Source organism: Oncorhynchus nerka, linkage group LG15 (genome assembly GCF_034236695.1).
Source record: "Oncorhynchus nerka isolate Pitt River linkage group LG15, Oner_Uvic_2.0, whole genome shotgun sequence".
Classification (NCBI taxonomy): Eukaryota; Metazoa; Chordata; class Actinopteri; order Salmoniformes; family Salmonidae; genus Oncorhynchus; species Oncorhynchus nerka.
In genome coordinates this window covers 49972691-49997784 of record NC_088410.1, presented here as the reverse complement: position 1 = coordinate 49997784, position 25094 = coordinate 49972691, and the positions used below count along the sequence as shown (strand labels likewise).

Genomic DNA, 25094 nt, shown 5'->3' with positions numbered 1-25094 from the left:
CATAGACGTGCACAGTAATTATGACAACTTCCAGAGGAAGTCCTCCAACCTATCAGAGCTTAGGCAGCATGAATTGACATGTTGTCTACCCAATCAAAGGATCAGAGAATAAATATAGTACTGAAAGCATACAGTGCATTCGACAAGTATTCAGACCCATTGACATTTTCCACATTTTGTTACGTTACAGCCTTATTCTAAAATGGATTAAATAAATAATAATTATAATTAATAATAATTATTCATCAACCTACACCCATTACCCGATAATGTCAAAGTGAAAACAGGTTTTTATAAATTGTTGCTAATTTATTAAAAATAAAAAACATACCTTGATTACATACAGTAGCAGTCAAAAGTTTGGACACATCTACTCATTCAATGGTTTTTCTACTATTTTCTACATTGTAGAATAATAGTGGAGATATTAAAACTAGGAAATAGCACATGTGGAATCATGTAGCAACCCAAAAAGTGTTAAAGAAATCAAAATATGTTTTAGATTTTAGATTCTTCAAAGTAGCCAACCTTTGATGACAACTTTGCACACTCTTGGCATTCTCTCAACCAGCTTCATGAGGAATGCTTTTCCAACAGTCTTGAAGGAGTTCCCACATATGCTGAGCACTTGTTGGCTGCTTTTCCTTTATTCTGCGGTCTAACTCATCCCAAACCATCTCAATTGGGTTGAGGTCGGGTGATTGTGGAGGACAGGTCATCATATACAGCACTCTCATCACTCTCATTCTTGGTCAAATAGCCCTTATACAGCCTGGAGGTATGTTTTGGGTCATTGTCATGTTGAAAAACAAATGATAGTCCCACCATGCGCAAACCAGATCGCTGCAGAATGCTGTGGTAGCCATGCTGTTTAAGTGTGCCTTGAATTCTAAATAAATCACAGACAGTGTCACAGCAAAGCACCATCACACCTCCTCCTCCATGCTTCACGGTAGTAACCACACATTCGGAGATAATCCGTTCACCTACTCTGTGTCTCGCTGAGACATAGCGGTTGGAACAAAAAAATCTCAAATTTGGACTCCTCAGACCAAAGGACAGATTTCCACAGGTCTATTGTCCATTGCTCGTGTTTCTTGGCCCAAGCAAGTCTCTTATTATTGGTGTCCTTTAATAGTAGTTTCTTTGCAGCAATTTGACCATGAAGGCCTGATTCATGCAGTCTCCTCTGAACAGTTGATGTTGAGATGTGTCTGTTACTTCAACTATATTAAGCATTTATTTGGACTGCAATTTGAGGTGCAGTTAACTCTAATGAACATATCCTCTGCAGAGAGGTAACTCTGGGTCTTCCTTTCCTGTGGCGGGTCCTCATGAGAACCAGTTTCATCATAGCGCTTGATGGTTTTTCCGACTGCACTTGAAGAAACTTTCAAAGGTCTTGAAATTTTCCGTATTGACTGACCTTCATGTCTTAAAGTATTGATGGACTGTCGTTTTTCTTTGCTTATTTGAGCTGTTCTTGCCATAATGTGGATTTTGTCTTTTACCAAATAGGGTTATCTTCTGTACACCACCCCTAACTTGTCACAACACAAATGATTGTCTCAAACGCATTAAGAAGGAAAGAAATTCCCCAAATGTACTTTTAACAAGGCATACCTGTTAATTGAAATGCATTCCAGGTGACTGCATCATGAAGCTGGGTGATAGAATGCTAAGAGTGTGCAAAGCTGCCATCAAGGCAAAGGGTGGCTACTTTGAAGAATCTCGAATATAAAATATATTTTGATTTGTTGAACACTTTTTGTTTACTACATGATTCCATATATGTTATTTCATAGTTTGGATGATTTCACTATTCTACAATGTAGAAAATAGTTTAAAAAAAACTTAAATGAGTAGGTGTCCACACTTTTGACTGGTACTGTATATGCTTGTGAACAACAGCCAGTGTTTATTAATATTATATATATTTTTACCTGCACCCTAATCTGACTGACTGTTACCATCAATCAAATGCTTTTTAACAGCTGATCATGGTGTGGTGGGGGGACCAAATAGCATATCTAGAACTGCTAAAAAGTTGTCATGATGTGTGGGCCTCTCTCACTCACGTGATTCATCCAATAGTCGACTAAGCTTCCTGTTGCAGCCCTCTGAACACACACACACACACACACACACACACACCTCACCACAGCCTGATAGTCAGCAGCAGCAGGTCACAGATAAATATATATAAGCCTATATATTTTTTCTAAATGTAACTAGACAAGTCAGTTAAGAACAAATTCTTATTTACAATGACGGCTTGCAACCCGCGACCAATACATTTTCATCCACGACATCGTTTTCAAAGTAGACCAATTTCGGGAAAACCTCGAACATGGCAACCCTGTGCGTACTTGACGTATAGCAAATGTTTATAACTAACCCATGACAGGCCACAGCCTGCCGTTAACCATGGGAACAAATGAGTCATAGGGCAGAACAAGCAGGGAGGGGTGCAGAGCCAAGAACGAGCTAGCTAGCAGGACCCTGCTTGCTCCTTGTAGCATGCATTTGCATATTTCTGTTAGGGAACGACTACGCAGTGAAGTGCGGCTGTGCTAAAACTCAAGTCCTCCTTGTGCTCCTAAACAACACCAAAGGATACAGTCTACAAAACTGAATTCACTCTGTTCGTAGCAGATTCTAGTTTTGGGAATAGAAAACTGTATTGACATCAAATATTTCATCAATGAGAACATTTGCAGAATGTCCTCTAAAATCCATCTCATTCCATCTACCGGTCTGGGATTCCTCTCACCATCATATTTACTATTATATTTTTTTTAAAATTGAACCTTTATTTAAAAAGGCAAGTCAGTTAAGAACAAATTATTATTTATAATGATGGGACTCCCAACCACAGACAGTTGTGATACAGCCTGGATTTGACGCCTCTAGCACTGAGATGCAGTGCCTTAGACCGCTGCGCCACCCGGAAGCCCTCCTGGTAATGAGCGGAACCGCTAAGCAGATGCTTCACATTTATACAGTGACATATCTGTCTCATTGTTATATTTGTGGTATAGGCTTTATTGGCATTTAAAGCGCACTACTGGGTTTTTATATCACTAGTAAATCCTATTGCGAGTTTCAAGTGTGATAAAACGGATACGACGAGTTCGGCACACGCATACTGTATATTGCCGCATTCAAAACAACTGGGAACTCCGAAAATACGAGGTCAATTCATGACTTCAGTGATTTTCAGGTCGGAAATTCAGACCTCTAGAAAGAGGCCTGAATCCCGAATTGGAATACCAAGTTGTGTGATCGTTCAAATCCATTTTTTCCCAGCCAGGAGCAATTTTGTTCCAGAGTTCCCAGTTTTTTCGAATGCTCGGATGGCGAACATTTCCGACTTCCCACTGGAACGCAGCATATCATTTGGAAAACGAAACTAACAGGAAACGGCCAGGGCCCATTTGAAGAGCGCCTCATGGAATCAGTGTTGCCAACTATTTTTATGTGAGAATCGTTTTTGGCTCTTTGATTTGAAGCTAGATTACGTTTAGTTTCGACATCACACCACCAATTTGGCTTGCTGCGGCACGACCGCTGGACGAAAAAGGTATTCAAATGTATGCAATCACTACTGTAACTCGCTCTGGATAAAAGCGTCTGGTAAGCGTCTGGTAAGTAGTACATTTTTGCCCGACGTTACGTTATCGCCCCTTCTGCCGCCTCACCTATGTGAAGCTGGCCACAATAAGGATTATTTTGCCGCAATAACGGAATTTGCGTGTTGCCTTCAAAATAAAAGTTCCGAATTGAAAGTGATTCCAACGGATACAAATAGTGGAATCATGTCATATTTCAAACAACTACTTCAAGGTCTCAGATCGAGTGACGTCGCCGACTGAAACACTACTAGCATGCACCGCAAACTAACTAGCCATTTCACACTGGTTAGCCTCACAACCCTTTGACCTCCTGCAATAAGGGCAAAGACACTACTATTTGTGTAAACTCTACACAGTTGTGTTCTGTGAGTGTCACTGAGTAGGCTTATCTCCCATTTAATGGGTGCAACATCCACAGGCTGCACAGTGCTATAATACAGTTCAAATGCCCCAAAACAAACTAATGAGAATTATTCTCAAGCTCAGCTCTAGGACGGCATTGGTCCTAATAATTTCAGGGAACTGAACAAACTGTTGATGGTCATGACCTTGCCCCCAGTTACCTGTCTGGTTATTTTAATTTAATTAGAGGCTCAAGCCTTGGGTTACAGGCAACATCTGCCCTGAGCTAAAGGATAGAGCTGTCGTTTTCAAGGAGTGGGACTCTAACCCGGAAGCTTATAAGAAATCCTGCTATGCCCTCCGACAAACCATCAAACAGGCAAAGCGTCAATACAGGGCGAAGATTGAATATACTACACCGGCTCCGACGCTCATTGGATGTGGCAGGGCTTGCAAACTATTACAGACTACAAAGGGAAGCACAGCCGCAAGCTGCCCAGTGAAACGAGCCAACCAGACGAGTTGAATTATTTATATGCTCGATTCGAGGCAACTAGCACTGAAACATGCATGAGAGCATCAGCTGTTCCGGACGACTGTGTGATCACGCTCTCCATAGCTGATGTGAGTAAGACCTTTAAACAGGTCAACATTCACGGGCCGTAGGGCCAGACAGATTACCAGGACATGTACTCCGAGCATGCACTGACCAACAGGCAATTTCAACCTGAGTCTGAAATACCAACATGTTTCAAGCAGACCACCATAGTCTCTGTGCCCAAGAACACTAAGGTAACCTGCCAAAATGGCTGCCGACCCATAGCACTCACATCTGTAGCCATGAAGTGCTTTGAAAGGCTGGTCATGGCTCACATCAACACCATTATCCCAGAAACCCTAGACCCACTCCAATTTGCATACCGCCCCAACAGATCCACAGATGATGCACTCTACAATGCCCATTCCCAGCTGGACAAAAGGAACACGTACGCGAGAATGCTGTTCATTGACTATAGCTCAGCATTCAGCACCATAGTGTCCTCAAAGCTCATCACTAAGCTAAGGACCCTGGGACTAAGCACCTCCCTCTGCAACTGGATCCTGGACTTGCTGACGGGCTGCCCCCAGTTGGTAAAGGTAGGTAACAACACATCTGCCACGCTGAGCCTCAACACGGGGGCCCTTCAGGGGGGCGTACTCAGCCCCCTCCTGTACTCCATGTTCGCTCATGACTGCATGGCCAGGCACAACTCCAACACCATCATTAAGTTTGCAGATGACACCACAGTGGTAGGCCTGATCACCAAGAACGATGAGCCAGCCTATAGGGAGGAGGTCAGAGACCTGGCTGTGTAGTGCCAGGACAACAACCTCTCCCTCAACGTGATCAAGACAAAAGAGATGATTGTGGACTACAGGAAAAGGAGGGCCGAGCCCAGCCCCATTCTCATCAACCGGGCTGAAGTGGAGCAGGTTGAGAGCTTCGAGTTCCTTGGTGTCCACATCACCAACAAACTGTCATGTTCCAAACACACAAGACAGTCGTGAAGAGGGCACGACAAAGCCTATTCCCCCTCAGGAGACTGAAAAGATTTGGCATGGGTCCTCAGATCCTCAAAAAGTTCTACAGCTGCACCATCAACAGCATCCTGACTGTTTGCATCACTGCCTGGTATGGCAACTGCTCGGCCTCCGCCCGCAAGGCACTACAGAGGGTAGTGCATACGGCCAAGTACATCACTGAGGCCAAGCTTTCTGCCACCCAGGACCTCTGTACCATTCAGTTTCAGAGGAAGGCCCTAAAAATTGCCAAAGACTCCAGTCACCCTAGTCATAGACTGTTCTCTCTGCTACCGCACGGCAAGCGGTACCGGAGCGCCAAGTCTCGGTCCAAGAGGCTTCTAAACAGCTTCTACCCCCAAGCCATAAGATGTATGTATATATTACCTCAATTTACCTCGACTAACCGGTGCCCCCGCACATTGACTCTGTACCGGTACCCCCTGTATATGGTTTGATACTTTTATTTGACTTTTTAAAAAACGTATCTATTTTTTTTACTTAACACTTATTTTTTATTAAAACTGCATTGTTGGTTAAGGTCTTGTAAGCATTTCACTGTAACACCTGTTGTATTCGGCGCGTGTGACAAATAACATTTCATTTGATAGCCATCACGCCAGAGCTAGTATCAGACCGCTGCGCTATAGGAGCATGGCAGTAAAGTGCTTTTTCCTTAACACTGGTGCCGATGAATGGGATGGTGTACCAAACCATATAAAATCCATCCCTACGCTAGAGAGTTTGAAGATACAGTAAACCTTAAGTAATGATTTATGGGCAGAATGCTTAATACTGCACAGGCTTAAAGAAAGTATAATTATTTCAATGAATGTTACTTGGTAATCTATTTTTATTTCTTGTACGGTTTCCTCCCTATTGATGAGAAGTATTTTGTTTTCATGTTATAATCTTGTTTAGGTTTTCTTTTCATGTATTTTCATGAGGACCATAATGGAAATACGTCTTAACTTTTTTGAGTCATCCTTGATGATAATAATGGCATTGTACTGTATCAACATGTCTGGTTGCATTGTGCCTAAAATAGTTTAAAAATACATATATAATAATAATAATAATAATAATAATATGAATGTCCAATACATACAATAGACTGACTGGAAAGGTGATTTCCCACAGTCAAAGTCCTGCTACGATGCTAATATTTGTGTAAACTCTTACACAGTTGTGTTGTGTGAGTGTCAACTGAGTAGTCTGATTTTCATGGTTTCAACATCCATAGGTTAGGCTGTACAGACAGTGCTTATAAGTATGGCCCCAATGCCATTCTAAAGTCTAATACATCGACAGTGTGATTTCAACTGCACATTTTTTTGTTGTGTCAAATGAACAAATTATTATTGTCTCTTGTTGGATTTATTTAACAACATTATGAACTTGTTAAGCATTATTTACTCCAAATATGGCATGATTCCACTATTTGAATCCGTTTGATTCACTGTCAATGGGGGTCTTTTATTTTGAAGGCGACCTGCAAATTCCACTTTTGTGGTTTATCCTTATTGTGGCTAATTTCACATAGGTGAATTCACCAACACTGACCCGCAGAGAAGGACTAAACTGATCATTACTGTCAACCAGACAAGGACAACTTTAATCCACATATTAAAACGTAGTCTGAATATTGGGACAGGAATCACAAAAACAATCACAAGTTCATAACAAGGTATGTTTTTCATTTTATATTGCTTTGTTTTATCGAAAGCTCTAGAATAGAAAATGTATCAAGCGACCACACTTTCGGCTCTAGTAAATAACGAGTAAATATATTGAATAAAAATATAAACGCAACATTCAACAATGTGAGGTTTTACTGAGTTAAAGTTCATATAAGGAAATCAGTCAAATGAAATAAATGCATGAGGCCCTGATCTATGGATTTCACATGACTGGGGAGGGGCGCAGCCATGGGTGAGCCTGGTATGGCATAGGCCCACCCACATGGGAGCCAGGCCCACCAATCAGAATGAGTTTTTCCCCACAAGAGAGGTTACACGTGGTCTGTGGTTGTGAAGCCAGTTGGACATACTACTCTAAAACGACGTTGGAGACGGTGTATAGTAGAGAAATTAACATTCAATTCTTTGACATAGCACCAGTGGAAATTCTGGCAGTCAGCATGCCTATTGCACGGGTCCTCAACTTGAGACATCTGTGGCATTGTGTTATGTGACAAAACTGCACATTTTAGAGTGGCCTTTTATTGTCCGCCACAAGTTGCACCTGTGTAATGATCATGCTACTAAATCATCTTATTGATATGCCACACCTGTCAGGTGGATGGGTTATCTTGGCAAAGGAGAAATGCTCACTAACAAGGATGTAAACAAATTTGTGCACAACATTTTATGGAAATAAGCTTTTTGTAGGTATGGAACATTTCTGGCATCATTTATTTCCGCTCATGAAACATGGGGACCAACACTTTACATGTTGCATTTATATTTTTCTTCAGTACACAAAATTGAATGTAATATCACAGTCACTTGGTTTACACACTTGGCAAAAAATGGTTTTAATTTCAAAATTAGCAAAGGATTCACTATTTGCATCATTGCATAACTGTCATAAAAAGACAGTCCATGCTAACATTTTGAGGGTGAAATAATTTGGTTTCGAAGGTATACAGATTTAGTTTGATAACATACTGTTACATTGTATCATGTATTCACTGACTGTATCCAAGTGATGTAATTTCTGTCGAATTTAAACCTATGCCATTTCAATGTAATCTCTTGCTGTATCCTTTAGATGGAACACGTCATCCACCACAATATAAAATAATCATGCATAAATATCAAGTTTGCCTCTGTTTTGGAATCTATTTTAAGAAATTGCAAATTCCATTTGTTATAAACATTCAAATTGTGTTGGGTTTCATTACTTGTCTTAGAGGACCAATAGTAAGTCATCCTGAATGGATCCCCCAAACAGAGGGGGGCAACGGAGAGGTAGAGGAGGAGCCAACCATGTCGATCACAGAAGAGGTAAGGAGATTTATTTTTATTTTGGACAGGCAAAACACGATTGGCATTTCCTTCTTTAGATTGATATAGATTTCCCTGTTGTTTGCCTCAGGTGCTGAGGCTGGTCAGAAAGAAGAGGAAGGGATAGCCAACCAAGGGAGAGGGGGAAGAGGTAGGGGGCCAAGGGAAGAGATGAGAGGGGTTAATGGGGGGAACCCGAGGGAGGATAGGAGAGAGCGAGATGACAGAGCAGGGAAGAGAAGAGGAAGAGCAGGGGAGGATGCCAGGGGTAAGGGTGGTAGAGCGGGAGGAGGAGGAAGGGAGATAGTGGGAGGCAGAGAAAATAGAGGGGGAGGGAGAGGGGGTGGTAGAGGAAGGGGTGGTAGAGGAAGAGGGGGAGGGAGAGGAAGATCTATAGGCGGTGGCACCCCTCAGGTTCATCCAATTGAGTACAAAACCTTGGAGAAGCTATCAGGGAAAGACCCTTCAGAGGTAGCCATCACTCTGTCCTTGAGCGATGGACTGGAAGCTCTCCTCGACGAGAGAGAGATGCGACAGGACCTTGTTCAGCTTCTCTGCCAAGTATTATGCAAGGCCTTCTTGTCCAAAACCGACCGCCAAACCGTACAGTGCTTGACTCGCTTAATCAAGGATTCCGGATTCCTCCGAACCATCCTGCCCCATTATGTGATGGGAATGGGATCCGAGTTTGACCACACTCGCCGGGAACAATACCCCCAGCACTTGGACAACATCATGACCCTTCTCTCCAAGGTGCTCAGCATCTTCCCAGCTAGCTCTATAAAGGGCGTGTCCATGATAGTGGCCCTCTTCAGACCAGTCATCAACAGCCTGCAAGCCGTGGGGGTGGACGTCCTGGAGCAGACGGTGGAGAACCTGGATAGGATCCAGGGCCTGGTCGAGCACCTCCAGGAGAGAGCCAGGGAGGGCACCCTGAGGTCTGATTACTACTCCTTCATAACCGCCCAGGAAGACGCCCCACCTGGGGAGGCCGACTTCAGGACCCTGCCCATCTACCCCACCCCCAAAGAGTTCCACCAGGACCAGAGATCCTACCTCAGGCCCAACCTCATCTCCCAACGCTACGCCAGCGGACTGCTCTACCTGGACACGCACTTCCGGCTCATGCGAGAGGACTTTGTGAGGCCTCTTCGAGAGGGCATCCAGCAGCTGATTCAGAGCCAGCAAGACCTGGGCAATAAAGACATCCCTTTAAGAAAGTGGCGCTTTGATGATATCAGAGTGTACTTTGACACTCGACTGGTGGTACCATTGTGCACCCCGTCTGGTTTGGCCTATAAGGTCCAGTTTGACTCCCATCCTCTTAAGGTCAGTGAGTTTGATTAAGAGTAATTGAATAGAAAAATGATAAAATAGTGAGATTATACAATACTCTTTGAAATTACATTAATACATACAATATTTTTCCATATACGAAGAGTGTATTCAAATATATGCTCATGTTCTTCTCTGTCCCGCACAGTTTGTCCGCTGGCAAAACTCCAAGCGGCTGATATACGGCTCCCTGCTCTGCATGTCCTGTGACAACTTTGACACCTTCCTGTTTGCTACTGTGTCGGACCGGGACCCCAAGGAGCTAGAGAAGGGCTTTGTCCAGCTCAGTTTCTTAGGGGAGAGCAGGCGAGCCCTGGCCGGAGTGGAGGCCCACCAATCCTTCCTCATGGTGGAGACCACAGCCTACTTCGAGGCCTACCGCTACGTCCTCGAAGGGCTGCAGGAGCTGGAGGTAGAGGATCTGCCCTTTCAGAGGTCGGTGTACTGTCTGTCTGGCGTTCTTAATTTCAACAATTAGCTTGTGAATGCACCAGTGTTGTTGATGCTATATGAGATAAAGAGTCAGGCTAATCAGCTTTGGGACAAGTTTAAGACAAAATATTGGGTTTTCATCACGCTTTTCTGACAATGAGACTTACTGATTGTATTGATACAGTTACATGCTTCTGATCTCAAAGTGCTTAACATGGGTTGTGAGTGACTTAATTATTCCGCCAGATACTAGATGAATTTGACAGAAATTATGTTCACCACATGTCAATTCTTGTAATGAAGAATGACATTTATGATTTATGACAACATGTAAATTACAGGTATATAGTGGAATGCAGCTCAGACGTCGAACCTCCTGCCTACCTGCCCAGGGCAGATACGTATGACCTGTCTGCTATTGCGGCGCCTGAGTTTAAGAGCAGTATCAAGAGCTTTCACACCCTGGATCCTGAAGACTGGCCCCCCATGGAGCAGCTGGGGTTGGACGAGTCTCAGATGAGAGCCCTTCAGTTCGCACTCACCAAGGAGCTGGCTATCATCCAGGGACCCCCAGGCACAGGTGGGATACATTTTTAATAAGTCATACATATTGAATAGATCATGTTTACGTAAATGTACAGTACCGGTCAAAAGTTTGGACACACCTACTCATTCAAGGGCTTTTCTTTATTTTTTTAACAACTATTTTCGACATTGTAGAATAATAGGGAAGACATCAAAACTATGAAATAACACATATGGAATCATGTAGTAACCAAAAAAGTGTTAAATCAAAATGTTTTATATTTTAGATTCTTCAAAGTAACCACCCTTTTCCTGGACAGTGTTGCACACTCTTGGCATTCTCTCAACCAGTTTCATGTGGAATGCTTTTCCAGCAGTCTTCAAGGAGTTCCCACATATGCTGAGCACTTGTTGGCTGCTTTTCCTTCACTCTGCGGTCTAACTCATCCCAAACCATCTCAATTAGGTTGAGGTTAGGTGATTGTGTAGACCAGGTCATCTGATGCAGCACTCCATCACCCTCCTTCTTGGTCAAATAGCCCTTACACAGCCTGGAGGTGTGTTGAGTCATAGTCCCATTGAAAAACAAGTCCGACCAAGCGCAAACCAGATGGCATGGCGTATTGCTGCAGAATGCTGTGGTAGCCATGTTTGTTAAGTGTGCCTTGCATTCTAAATATATCACAGATTGTGTCACCAGAAAAGCACCCCCACACCATTATACCTCTTCCTGCAAGCACCACAGTGGAAACCACACATGTAGAGATCAACTGTCCACCTACTCTGTGTCTTACAAAGACATGGCGGTTGGAACCAGAAATCTCAAATTTGACTCATCAGACCAAAGCACAGATTTCCACCGGTCTAATGTCCATTGCTCATGTATCTTGGCCCAAGCAAGTTTATTTTTATTGTTGTCCTTTAGTAGTGGTTTCTTTGCAGCAATTCGACCATGAATGCCTGACTCACGCAGTCTCCTCTGAACAGTTGATGTTGAGATGTGTCTGTTATTTGAACTCTGAAGCATTTATTTGGGCTGCAGATTCTGAGGCTGGTAACTAATAAACTTCTCGTCTGCAGCAGAGGTAACTCTGGGTCTTCCTTTCCTGTGGCGGATCCTCATGAGAGCCAGTTTCATCATAGCACTTGATGGTTTTTACGGCTGCACTTGAAGAAACTTTCAAAGTTCTTATGAAATGTTCCCCATTGACTGACCTTCGTGTCTTAAAGTAATGATGGACTCTCGCTTCTCTTTGCTTATTTGAGTTGTTTTTGTCATAATATGGACTTGGTCTTTTGCTACTATTATTATTCTACAATGTAGAAAAGAGTCAAAATAAATAAAAACCCTTGAATGAGCACGTGTGGCCAAACTTTTGGCTGGTACTGTATACACATAAAAATGTTCCAGGCCAAAAGCTGAGAAATTGTGCCACGTTGCTTCTTGTAACGTCGTCTTTAGTGCAACAGCTCTGCAGGAGTGTAACACTTTTAGACATTTTCTTTCCTTACTCATAATCCCAGGGAAGACCTACACAGGACTAAAGATCGCCCAGGCTCTGCTTACCAATCAGGAGATGGGGAGAGGTTTCACCTCCCCCATGCTGGTGGTTTGTTACACCAACCACGCTCTGGACCAGTTCCTAGAAGGTAGTCCTCCTTTTTTCTCAACATTGCACACATCTCACGCTACTTTTGTGTCTCAAATGAAGTTATTTTCCACCTCAAGCCATACTTGAAGAATCTCAGATGCTGCATACCATCATTTTGTGTTTGACCAAACATAATTCTGAAGGGCACTTTTGTTGTTGTATGTATGAGCACCTTTTTTAATTTGTTAAACAATGTGTACCATAGGCATCCACAAGTTTCTACCAGACGGTATTGTGAGAGTGGGTGGGCAAAGCAACAGTGAGGTCCTGAAGCGTTTCACCCTGAGAGAGCTGAAAAGCTCCCATTACTTCCGCCGCAACCTACCGCCACATCTTCGCCGTGCCAACTGTGAGGTGAGGCCCAACTTGAAACCTGAAAGATACACTGACCAATATGTGAACATTTTAGAAATAGTCTTCAAAATGTAAATTGTAAATGTAGCTATTGAAGTGAATGTAGTTCAGATATCATTTTTGTCAGGAATGTAACAGTCAGGTTGGCTATCTTTCGGGAAAAGTCAATCAGCGAAATAATATCACATAGTGATGTTCAGAATATTGTTTCCCCTCAGATCTATGATGCATTGCGGACAGAAGAGACTAAGATCCAGACTCAGTCTGTGCAGCTGGAGTGCAGTCTTCGGGGCGTCCTAAGGGAGCAGTACCTCCAAAAGTTCATCTCAGAGAAACACTGGGATAGCCTGACGCTACAGCCAGTGAGTCTTTGATAGCACTGTAAAATATAAAGATTTTTAGCCTCTGTCTGACCTTTATAATTACAACTATCAGGCTGGTGACTACTTCTACGACTATAATTAATAGTTCCATCACCACAGCTACTACTAGAACTATGTACCCGCAATCGCGCGCATGTTGATTTTGTCCACCCACACCAGATGCGATCAGGACAGTTCTCTCACTTAAAAAGATGAGGGAGGCCTGTAATTTTCATCATAGGTAACATTCAACTATGGCAGACAAAATGAGAAAAAAAATCACATTGTAGGATTTCTATTGAATTTATTTAGCAAATTATGATGGAAAATAAGTATTTGGTCACCTACAAACAAGCAAGATTTCTGGCTTTCACAGACCTGTAACTTCTTCTTTAAGAGGCCCCTCTGTCCTCCACTCGTTACCTGTATTAATGGCACCTGTTTGAACTTGTTATCAGTATAAAAGACACCTGTCCACAACCTCAAACAGTCACACTCCAAACTCCACTATGGCCAAGACCAAAGAGCTGTCAAAGGACACCAGAAACAAAATCGTAGACCTGCACCAGGCTGGGAAGACTGAATCTGCAATAGGTAAGCAGCTTGGTTTGAAGAAATCAACTGTGGGAACAATTATTAGGAAATGGAAGACATACAAGACCACTGATAATCTCCCTCGATCTGGGGCTCCACGCAAGATCTCACCCCGTGGGGTCAAAATGATCACAAGAACGGTGAGCAAAAATCCCAGAACTACACGAGGGGACCTAGTGAATGACCTGCAGAGAGCTGGGACCAAAGAAACAAAGCCTACCATCAGTAACACACTATGCCGCCAGGGACTCAACTCCTGCAGTGCCAGACGTGTCCCCCTGCTTAAGCCAGTACATGTCCAGTCCCGTCTGAAGTTTTCTAGAGAGCATTTGGATGATCCAGAAGAAGATTGGGAGAATGTCATATGGTCAGATGAAACCAAAATAATAACTTTTTGGTAAAAACTCAACTCGTCGTGTTTGGAGGACAAAGAATGCTGAGTTGCATCCAAAGAATACAATACCTACTGTGAAGCATGGGGGTGGAAACATCATGCTTTGGGGCTGTTTTTCTGAAAAGGGACCGGGACGACTGATCTGTGTAAAGGAAAGAATGAATGGGGCCCTGTATCGTGAGATTTTGAGTGAAAACCTCCTTCCATCAGCAAGGGCATTGAAGATGAAACATAGCTGGGTCTTTCAGCATGACAATGATCCCAAACACACCGCCCGGGCAACGAAGAAGTGGCTTCGTAAGAAGCATTTCAAGGTCCTGGAGTGGCCTAGCCAGTCTCCAGATCTCAACCCCATAGAAAATCTTTGGAGGGAGTTGAAAGTCCGTGTTGCCCAGCAACAGCCCCAAAACATCACTGCTCTAGAGGAGATCTGCATGGAGGAATGGGCCAAAATACCAGCAACAGTGTGTGAAAACCTTGTGAAGACTTACAGAAAACGTTTGACCTCTCATTGCCAACAAAGGGTATATAACAAAGTATTGAGAAACTTTTGTTATTGACCAAATACTTTATTTTCCACCATAATTTGCAAATAAATTCATTATAAATCCTACAATGTGATTTCCTGGACTTTTTTCTCTCTCATTTTGTCTGTCATAGTTGAAGTGTACCTATGATGAAAATTACAGGCTTCTCTCATCTTTTTAAGTGGGAGAACTTGCACAATTGGTGGCTGACTAAATACTTTTTTGCCCCACTGTATATTAATTTGGGGACAGGTAGAAAAGCCTTAAACATTTACAGCACTTTAGCTAGCTAGCTTGCTGTTGCTAGCTAATTTGTCCTGGGATATAAACATTGGATTGTTATTTTACCTGAAATGCACAAGGTGCTCTACTCCAACAATTAATCCACAGATAAAAGGGTCAAATGAGTTTGTTTCTAGTTATCCCTCCTTCAGGCTTCTTCTTTGGACTTCATATGGCGTTTGGCAACCAACGTTAAGGTGCATTACTACCAACAACTGGACTGGCGTGTGGGCCTCAGTTCATCTTTCATTCCCCCACGTGGGTATATACTCCTAAAAACCAATGAGGAGATGGGAGAAGTGGGACTTGCAGTGCATCAAGTGTCACAAATAGAACCAACTTCTATTTTAGCACCTGGCTACGCAGACATGTGCGAACAGTATGGGTGCAACGATTGAAAAACATGTTTGTGTACTTTTATTTTGCAATGCTCTCGCATGCGACACCGGTGGTGTGTTCAGCATGTAAATGACTACTGACCCGTAGCACTCACATCTGTAGCCATGAAGTGCTTTGAAAGGCTGGTTATGGCTCACATTAACACCATCATCCCAGAAACCCTAGACCCACTCCAATTTGCATACCGCCCCAACAGATCCACAGATGACACAATCTCTATTGCACTCAACACTCCCATTTCTCACCTGGACAAAAAGAACACCTAAGGGAGAATGCTTTTCATTGACTACAGCTCAGCGTTCAACACCATAGTGCCCTCAAAGCTCATCATTAAGCTAAGGACCCTGGGACTAAACACCTCCCTCTGCAACTGGATCCTGGTCTTCCTGATGGGCCGTCCTCAGATGGTAAGGGTTGGCAACAACACATCTGCCACGCTGATCCTCAACACGGGGGCCCCTCAGGGGTGAGTGCTTAGTCTCCTCCTGTACTTCCTGTTCACACATGACTGTGTGGCCAAGCACGACTCCAACACCATCATTAAGTTAACCGACGACACAACAGTGGCGGGCCTGATCACAGACAACAGTAAGACAGCCTATAGGGAGGAGGTCAGAGATCTGGAAGTGTGGTGCCAGGACCACAACCTCTCCCTCAATGTGATCAAGACAAAGGAGATGATCGTGGACTACAAGAAAAGGATGGCCGAGCACTCCCCCATTCTCATTGAACGGGGCTGTAGTGGAGCAGGTTGAGAGCTATCATGGTCCAAACACCTCAGTTGTGAAGAGGGCACGACAATGCTTATTCCCCCTGAGGAGACTGAAAAGATTTGGCATTGGTCCTCAGATCCTCAAAAAGTTATACAGCTGCACTATCAAGAGCATCCTGACTGTTTGCATCACTGCCTGGTATGACAACTGCTTGGCCTCTGACCGCAAGGCGCTACAGAGGGTAGTGTGTACGGCCCTGTACATCACTGGGGCCAAGCTTCCTGCCATCCAGGACCTCTATACCAGGCAGTGTCAGAGGAAGGCCCTAAAAATGCCAAAGACTCCAGTGACCCTAGTCATAGACTGTTCTCTCTGCTACCGCACGGCAAGCGGTACCGGAGCGCCAAGTCTAGGTCCAAGAGGCTTCTTAACAGCTTCTACCCCCAAGCCATAAGACTTCTGAACAGCTAATCAAAGGGCTACCTGGACTATTTGAATTGACCCCCCCCCCCTTTTTTACGCTGCTGCTACTCGCTGTTTATTATCTATACATAGTCACTTTACCCCAACCTACATGTACATATTACTTCAATTACCTCGACTAACCTGTACCCCCGCACATTGACTAGGTACCGGTACCCCCTGTATATATTGTTATTGTTATTTTATTGTTGCTCTTTTATTTGTTACTTTAGTTTATTTAGTAAATATTTGTTCTTAACTATTATTTTTCTTAACTGCATTGTTGTTTAAGGGCTTGTAAGTAAGCATTTCACGGTAAGGTCTACACTTGTTGTATTCTGAGCATGTGACAAATACAATTTGATTTGATGTTATCGTCGGATAGGACAACTAATATGAGTACGCTAACCCCAACTGCCTCTACAAGGCATGAGATTCAAAAAGTAGGTCTGGCATTCCCAGAAAAGCTTTATGAAACGATGTTGAACTGTGGTAATCTGTCATTGGCCATAGAGGAGACAATTCTTACTATTAATATGTAATCCTCAGGCATTGGATGGCTTTGAGAGCTATGGTGGGAAGAAGCCGTCTCTTGTTATGGAGTGGCTGGGATTAGGTTTCACTGTCTTCCAGCAGAGGACGCCACATCCTCAAAATTGCAATGCAGGTGAGAAGCCACTGCAGTACCACAGAGCGTAGACAAGACAACATGATCACACAGATAATAAACGGAACAGGTGCAGAGAAATGCTTCTCTTTGTGGGATTGTATTTGTCAACCTTGCTTGTGAATATATTATTCATGTAGCTATTAACACAAGCATTTTGCTGCTCGTGCGATAACATCTACAAATCTGTGTAGGCGACCAATAAAATAAACTTTGATTTATTTTATTTTATTTTATTTAGTCTCTTTGAACTCTTTTTGTTTCATTTAAAACTCCCTTTGATCCTAACTGAAACTATATGGGGGGGGGGGGGGGGGGGGGGGGTCAGTGCTCATTTTCATGTTGAGAGAACTACTAGGAAGTTAGAAACTCTGGTCCTCACTCCTCACCCATTTTCACCTCTCTATTTTATGATAGATGTGGAAATGGACGAAGCTGAAGAGGAAGAGGACGACCTGATCGAGATAGCGGAGGAGGCAGACCTGATCCAGGCGGAACGCTTTGTAGAAGCCTCAAACACGCATCATGGTCGGGATGAAGATCTTAGAAAGACGGAGGAGATAGTCAGAGACATGGCGGAACTGATGCTGGCCATGAACCTGGAGAACATCGAGATACAGGCAGAGCAGAGTGAAGAAGGCTGGGAGGTGAGAACCAATAATTAACCCTGAGCCAACAACATAACCAAAAGACGTTGAATCATAAACCAATTGAGTTGCTTATGGATTTCAAATTGACAACCTCCTGCTTTAAAGTATTGAGCTTAGGAGTATTGTAGAAAGACAGGTGCTGAGTTAAAGTGTTGTCAAAGTTATTTGAAAAGCCTGCGTGTCTCTCTGTATGTGTGCAGATGCAGCGGGTACAGAAGAGGAAGATGAAACATCGTATTAGGAGGGAGCTGGGCAGGAGCTCAGCCGTGAGTGAGGATGAGGAGGACTCCATTCTGGATGTGTGGGCTCTCAGTCTGCCAGACAGATGGAGACTGTACCGGTAATACCCCCCCCCCCCCCTCATCCCCTAGGCAACGGCATTCTGCTAGAGCGTTTATTCCCATTGAGCATAATTATGTCAACTAATTACAGAGAAAATGTATGCACTGATCCCCTCACCTCAAAGGCAAGATTTTGCTCTATAAAACGTTCTGTCACTGTGTAACTGTGTAACTGTGCTTAGCTTGTGAATGCAAAGTTATCATGGCCACACAGGTGTGCACTTGGCTTGATCTGACTGGGGAAAGACTAGTGCAAGGCTCAGTTGTGTGCCGGCCAAAAAGCTATCTTGGATTAAACCCCAAAATGTAATGTTAAGCCACAGCTTCAGCCTGTTTGATTGACTCCGTCAATCACACAAGTAATAAAGGACTCTGCTCAATGCATTATTACGAATCTCAGATATTCTGATTTTGATTGTGCTGTATGATTATGTCTGGTAAACACAACTTGTTCTATGGGTTTTATATCATTCTGATGACATACTTATTTCGACTATATAAGTGGTCTTGCAGGGAAATGCTACTCAATGACGTAATCTACTGCTGCTCTGTGTCTGCAGGTTATGGGTGAGGCGTTACCGGACAGAGCTGCGTACGCGAGCCCAGCAGGCGGAGCAGGACTATCAGGACGCAGCCGAGCGTCTGGCTGAGATTCGTCTCCGTGAGGACTTATTTGTCCTGAAGGATGCCAAGGTCATCGGCATGACGACTACGGGGGCTGCTAGATGCCGCAAAGCTTTGCAGGAAGTGAGTCCCCGCCTGGTGATCGTGGAAGAGGCGGCGGAGGTACTGGAGGCCCACACCATCACCACTCTGAGCCAGGCTTGCCAGCATCTCATCCTCATTGGAGACCACCAACAGGTACAGGACACTCATTGGTCAGGCATGGTCAACTCCTTAAAGATTTCACTGTTATTCCATTAAATCCAGGAATTCAACTGGACATCGTGCTTGAATATTTTTCAAGTTCCTAATGTAAACTGGGCTTTAAAAAAATTGAAAGTCCATGGTCATTTTCATTTCTTAATTGGCTGGGATTTAAATGCAATCAACATCCAACTCTGCGTGGCGCTAAACTACGAGTTCATCCAGCACACCCAGCTATAAGGTCTTAAATAACTTGACTTAATTCCTTTTAGCTCTGAGTGAATGCAGTGTCGTCAGTAAGTATTCACACTCCTTGACTCCATATTTTGTGTTACAGCCTGAATATAAAACTGATTAAATATACATCTTGTGTCACTGGCCTACACAATATACCCCATCATGTCAAAGTGGAATTACGTATTCAACCACTTTATGGTAAGCCTAAATAAGTTCAGGAGTAATAATTTGCTTAACAATTCACATAAGTTGCATGGACTCTGTGTGCAGTCATAGTGTGTAACATGATTTTTGAATGAGTACCTCATCTCTGTAACCCACACATACAATGATCTATAAGGTCCCTCAGTCGAGCAGTGAATTTCAAACACAGATTCAACCACGAAGATCAGGGAGTTTTTTTTTTCAATGCCTCGTAAAGAAAAGTACCTATTGGTAGATGGGTAGTGCTGAACAATTTTCTTTTTTTAAACAACTAATTGATCAACATGAGTTCAATTATTTGAATTCCATTTAGTTAAAAAATGTTCTGTGAACTCACAGAGATAAATCAGATGCAGTAGGAAGTTGTAGTTTCCAACAGGCCAATATTTTACATAGTATTCACATAAAAAGTGGAAATTGACACAACTGTGGGAAGCATTGGAGCCAACACGGGTCTGTATCCTTGTGGAATGCTTTCAAAACCTTTTAAGAGTCCATGCCCCGATGAATTGAGGCTTCTTCTGAGGGAAAAGGGGGTGGGGGGTGGGGGGGGGGACTCAATAATAGGAAGGTGTTCCTAAAGCTTGGTATACTCAGTGTATATTTTCATACTCTTTACTTTATTACATTTATTTGACAGGGACAATGCATATTAAAATCAAAATTTCTGCAAATGTTTCAGGTTTACTGAGCAGCATATTAAAAACAGTGATCTCCTCAACTCTATTGTCTGTTTATATTGTTTAAAACTGTTGAAATGAGATGGTCCATGCCATCCTCTCTTGAGGTTCAGGGGTACTTATGTAGCTTGCAACCTCCATTGTCCCCCTAGCTCCGGCCCAGTGCAACAGTGTTTGACCTGGCCAAGAACTTCAATCTTGAAGTGTCCATGTTTGAGAGGCTGATCAAGATGGACTTTCCGTATGTCAGACTTAACTACCAGGTATGTGTGGGAATCTGTAGGGAAGTTTATATAGACAAACCAGATAAACCAATTGCCCTTGTTCTTCATTCACCATTGACCAATCCTCTCACTCTGGGTCTATCCTACACAGCATCGCATGAGGCCAGACATTGCCCGTCTCATAGTCCCTCACATCTACTCTGAGCTGGAGAACCACCCCTCAGTGATGGACTTTGAGAATGTTAAGGTAAATAAATGCATACATAAATGAATGCACACAGATTTTTGACCTGGTAGTTTCCCTCCTAGCAGGAGTACATTTGAAGATGTTTATCAATGAATTTCCCCATGTGGTCAATTCAATGTACCATTAATAAAGCATGATAAACCGTCCATATGTGTAGGCTTTAGAAGTTAGTTGCCGTCCAATATACATTATATTCAACCCCCCGTTGTCTTGCAGGGGCTTCAATCAAACATGTTCTTTGTGGAGCATAATTATCATGAAGAGGAGATCAAGGATGGAAAAAGTCACCAGAACCGCCACGAGGCCCTCTTCGTGGTAGCGCTGTGTCGCTACCTCTTGTTACAGGACTACCAGCCGTTCCAGATCACCATCCTCACCACTTACACAGGCCAACTCCACTGTCTGCGCAACCTCATGCCAGCCAAAGAGTTCAATGGGGTCAAAGTTCATGTTGTTGACAAATATCAAGGGGAGGAGAATGATATTGTCCTGCTGTCCCTGGTTCGAAGTAACAAACAGGGGAAGGTGGGTTTCTTGAACATCCCCAACCGTGTCTGTGTAGCCCTGTCAAGGGCTAAGAAGGGCCTCTACTGCATTGGAAACATGGACATGTTGGGAAAGGTCAAGCTCTGGAGCAACATCCTGCACATGCTGCGAGAGAAGGACCAAGTGGGCCCTGCAATGACTTTGTGCTGCCAGAACCACCCTGAGCGACACATTAAAGTGTCCTGCGGAGACGACTTCAAACAAGCTCCCGAGGGAGGCTGCAACCTGCCCTGCGAGTTCCGCTTGAACTGTGGTCACGTGTGCTCCAGTGCCTGCCACCCGTACGACCAAGAGCACAAAAAGTACACATGCAACAAAAAGTGCCAGAAGGTCCTTTGTGAGCTGGGGCATCGATGCCAACGTCAGTGCTACCAGGAGTGCCCTACTGACTGCCTTAAGCAGGTAGAAAAGATTGTACCACAGTGCCAGCACAAGCAGATGGTGCCCTGTCACCAGGCTCCGGAGAAGTTTGTGTGCCTGGAGCCCTGTCAGCAGAAGCTCATGTGTGGGCATCCATGTGCCTTGGTGTGTGGGGAGTCCTGCACCACCACCTGCATGGTGATGGTCACATTGGAGCTCAAATGTGGACACAAGCAAGAAGATCCCTGTCATTATAAGAGCTCTACCATACAGCCAGAATGCAGGACACATTGCACACAGATGCTGAAGTGTGGCCACCCCTGTCCTGGTTCCTGCCAGAGGTGCCACCAGGGCCGCTTCCACATGGGCTGTTTCCACCAATGTGATCGCCTCCTAGTCTGCTCCCATAAGTGCCGGGAGCCCTGTACACGTGGATGCCCACCCTGTCAAATGCGCTGTGAGAATCGCTGCATCCATAGTGTCTGTATGAAGCCATGCGGCCAGCCCTGTTCCCCCTGCATAGAGCCTTGTGCCTGGAAGTGCCCTCATCAGCGCTGCAGCAAGCTTTGCCATGAGCCTTGTGACCGTCCACCATGCACCCAACCCTGTACCAAAACCTTGCACTGTGGGCACCCATGCATCGGCCTGTGTGGAGACCCTTGCCCCAACAAGTGTCGTGCTTGCCACCACGAGGAGGTAACAGAGATCTTCTTTGGTACGGAGGACGATGTTGAGGCCTGTTTCATTCAGCTAGAGGACTGCGGACACTTGTTTGAGTCCACGTCCATGGACACATACATGGGAATGGATGAGAACCAGCAGGCTACCGGAATAAAGTTAAAGGAGTGCCCCAAGTGTCGCACACCCATCCGCAGGAATCTCCGGTACGGGGCTCATGTCAACCGGAGTCTGGTGGAAATTGAAAAGGTGAAGGAGAAGATTAATGGAACACAGTCAGATATTGAGGCACAGAAGGTGGTCCTTAAGCAGCAATGGATTGACAAGGAGGACTTGCTAAGGTACCTACCCATGGAGTACATACAGATCAGAGATACACTGAGAGCCTCCGACCTCACAGCAAATGAACTATGGATCACTGAGAACAAGATGGCCTTACTTGAGAGACTGAACAAGCTGCTGAAGATTCGTAGGGGACACATGTCAAGCGTAGAAACCTTTTACTTTGACGAGAAGGTTCCAGAGTTCCTGAGGTGGCTGATGGATCATCACCAAAAGTTCTCAGAGCAGCAGGCATCTGATCTGCAGAGCGAGCTACAGAGGCTCTCCTTTTTGGCGGAGCTTAACGCCCGCTGCAAGATGGCTAATGGAACAGGCCGTAGGGTCCACGTCCAGGCTGAGGTCAGAGCCATGAGGAAGGTTCTGGAGAGATTGCAGCCATTCACTCAGCAAGACAAGGACTTGGTAAAGCAAGCACTTAAAGAACTGGATAAAAAGCTACCAAGCACTGGCCTGGGGATCACTGATGAAGAAAGGATGATGATTGTTAAAGCTATCAACCTGAGTGTTGGACACTGGTACAAGTGTCCCAACAATCACATCTACGCCATCGGAGAATGTGGACGGGCCATGGAGCAAAGCAACTGCCCAGAATGCAACGCTACGATTGGTGGAGCAAGCCATGCTCTGGTGAGTGGCAACAGAGTGGCTTCAGAGATGGATGGGGCGCAAGAGTCCGAAGTCAATAATGTACTGAACTTTGATCTGATGCACCTTGATGATTAAAACCAGATTGTTTTCAGTTTAATTGTGACTTGTCATAACTGATATGACAGTTATCACAATTGGTACTCCAGAAAGCATAGCTGTATTAATTGATATATTCAATTCTGAAATTACAGTAAATTATTAATTGAATGTGATGAAATGAATCTGCTTCGCGAAGTATAATACATATTCATTTTTATTTCGCAGAGGTGAGGTTTAATAATGTCACCCCAGAGTACAATACTGCAATTATATGTGCCTTTTTGCTACTGTATCTGTATGATCTTGAAAGTTGAAAATTAACGATTGATCAAAAAAAAAATCATTACACACGGTACAATAAAGAATTATGCAAACGATTAGACTGGATTTTTATGTGTGATGATGGGCCTACATTTTTAGACAACTGAGTGTTTTTTTTCTAGTCACACCAATGGATGGCAGCAGTGTATTGTTAATTTAACAAAGAGTTGACTTGATACTTGCCATTTTGGCCTTTTACACAAATGTAATACAATTATCTGAGATGATCCAATATGTTTGCAAAATGATTTTCTAACAACACACATTCACGCATTAATCATGCAGCTGACTCAGTTCATATAATGTGATAAAGGGGCTGAAAAACAACTCTGGCATGAAAAGAAAACACTGTAAAAGTAAGTAATATTCACACACTTGTGCACAAAGCAAGTGTTCAGGATACAAAGTGCTGGATACTGTATGTACTTTGGTGGAACCCATATTATTTTTTCTACTGTCTGCAACTTGATATGAGAAATTGCTGTTATTTGAATAGCACTGGGAAAAGAGCAGAGATGAGATGTGGGCAGGATGAGCATCCACGACATCCTTGCATGGAGTAGATTAGGGTTAGTGTCTCTCCCATTTTGATCTGGTTAATTATGGAGATAAACTGAAACTCCACTTTGTGTCTTGGACATTGGCCATTTATTTAAATTAGGATAGGCTTACTTTATGTATTAGTTGAATACATTTACTGAACATTTTGTTAACTGAGTTATAGCGTATTTGACCCTAACCTGTAAGTGATGGTCAGGTGACTAGGTGGCAGGGCAGAGGGGTTTGACTTGGCGTGGACCCGTCCAGAGACAACCCTTACTCCCTAGGCACTTAAGGCACTGGCAGATCAGATCAGTGTAAGCAATATATAATGAACAATGGTCCAATGTTTCATGAGCTGAAATAAAAGATCCCAGAAATGTTCCATATACACAAAAAGCTGTGGGCACAAATTTGTTTACATCCCTGTTAGTGAGCATTTCTCCTTTGCCAAGATAATCCATCCACCTGACAGGTGTAGAATATCAAAAAGCTGTCAGAAACCATCTCAGGGAAGCCCATCTGCGTTCTCGCCGTCCTCACCAGGGTCGTGACCCGACTGCAGTTTGGCGTCGTAACTGACTTCAGTGGGCAAATGATCACCTTCAATGGCCAATTTCGCAAGAATCTGTACACAATTCCTGGAAACTGAAAATGTCCAAGTTCTTCCACGGGCTGCATACTCACCAGACATGTCACCCTTTGAGCATGTTTGGGATGCTCTGGATCGATGTGTACAACAGCATGGGACAACATTTCAGCCTGATCAAATCTATGTGAAGGAGATGAGGCAAATGTTGGTCACACCAGATATTGACTGGTTTTCTGATCCATGCTCCTACCTTTTTTGCATATCTGTATTCCCAGTCATGTCAAATCCATAGATTAGGACGTCATTTATTTATTTAAATTGACGGATTTCCTTAT

General features: G+C 43.8%; 1 protein-coding gene across 3 annotated transcripts; it reads left to right on the top strand.

The window, feature by feature from the left end:
* Positions 1–3420: 3420 nt before the first annotated feature.
* Positions 3421–23683, top strand: LOC115143760 (NFX1-type zinc finger-containing protein 1-like). 3 transcript variants are annotated; one of them, XM_065001661.1, is made up of 16 exons: positions 3421–3647; positions 7081–7224; positions 8452–8545; positions 8637–9874; positions 10029–10315; positions 10654–10892; positions 12362–12487; positions 12695–12843; positions 13062–13205; positions 17126–17243; positions 17661–17890; positions 18094–18233; positions 18795–19095; positions 20375–20485; positions 20598–20693; positions 20910–23683. In XM_065001661.1, exons 3-16 carry the CDS (start codon positions 8476–8478, stop codon positions 23340–23342), a joined length of 5682 nt encoding a protein of 1893 aa, XP_064857733.1. In that variant the 5' UTR covers positions 3421–3647; positions 7081–7224; positions 8452–8475; the 3' UTR covers positions 23343–23683. The 3 variants fall into 3 exon arrangements, with proteins under 3 accessions (XP_064857733.1, XP_064857734.1, XP_064857732.1); XM_065001662.1 differs by lacking the exon at positions 7081–7224; XM_065001660.1 differs by lacking the exon at positions 3421–3647 and having other exon boundaries at positions 3833–7224.
* The last annotated feature ends 1411 nt before the right edge of the window (positions 23684–25094 follow it).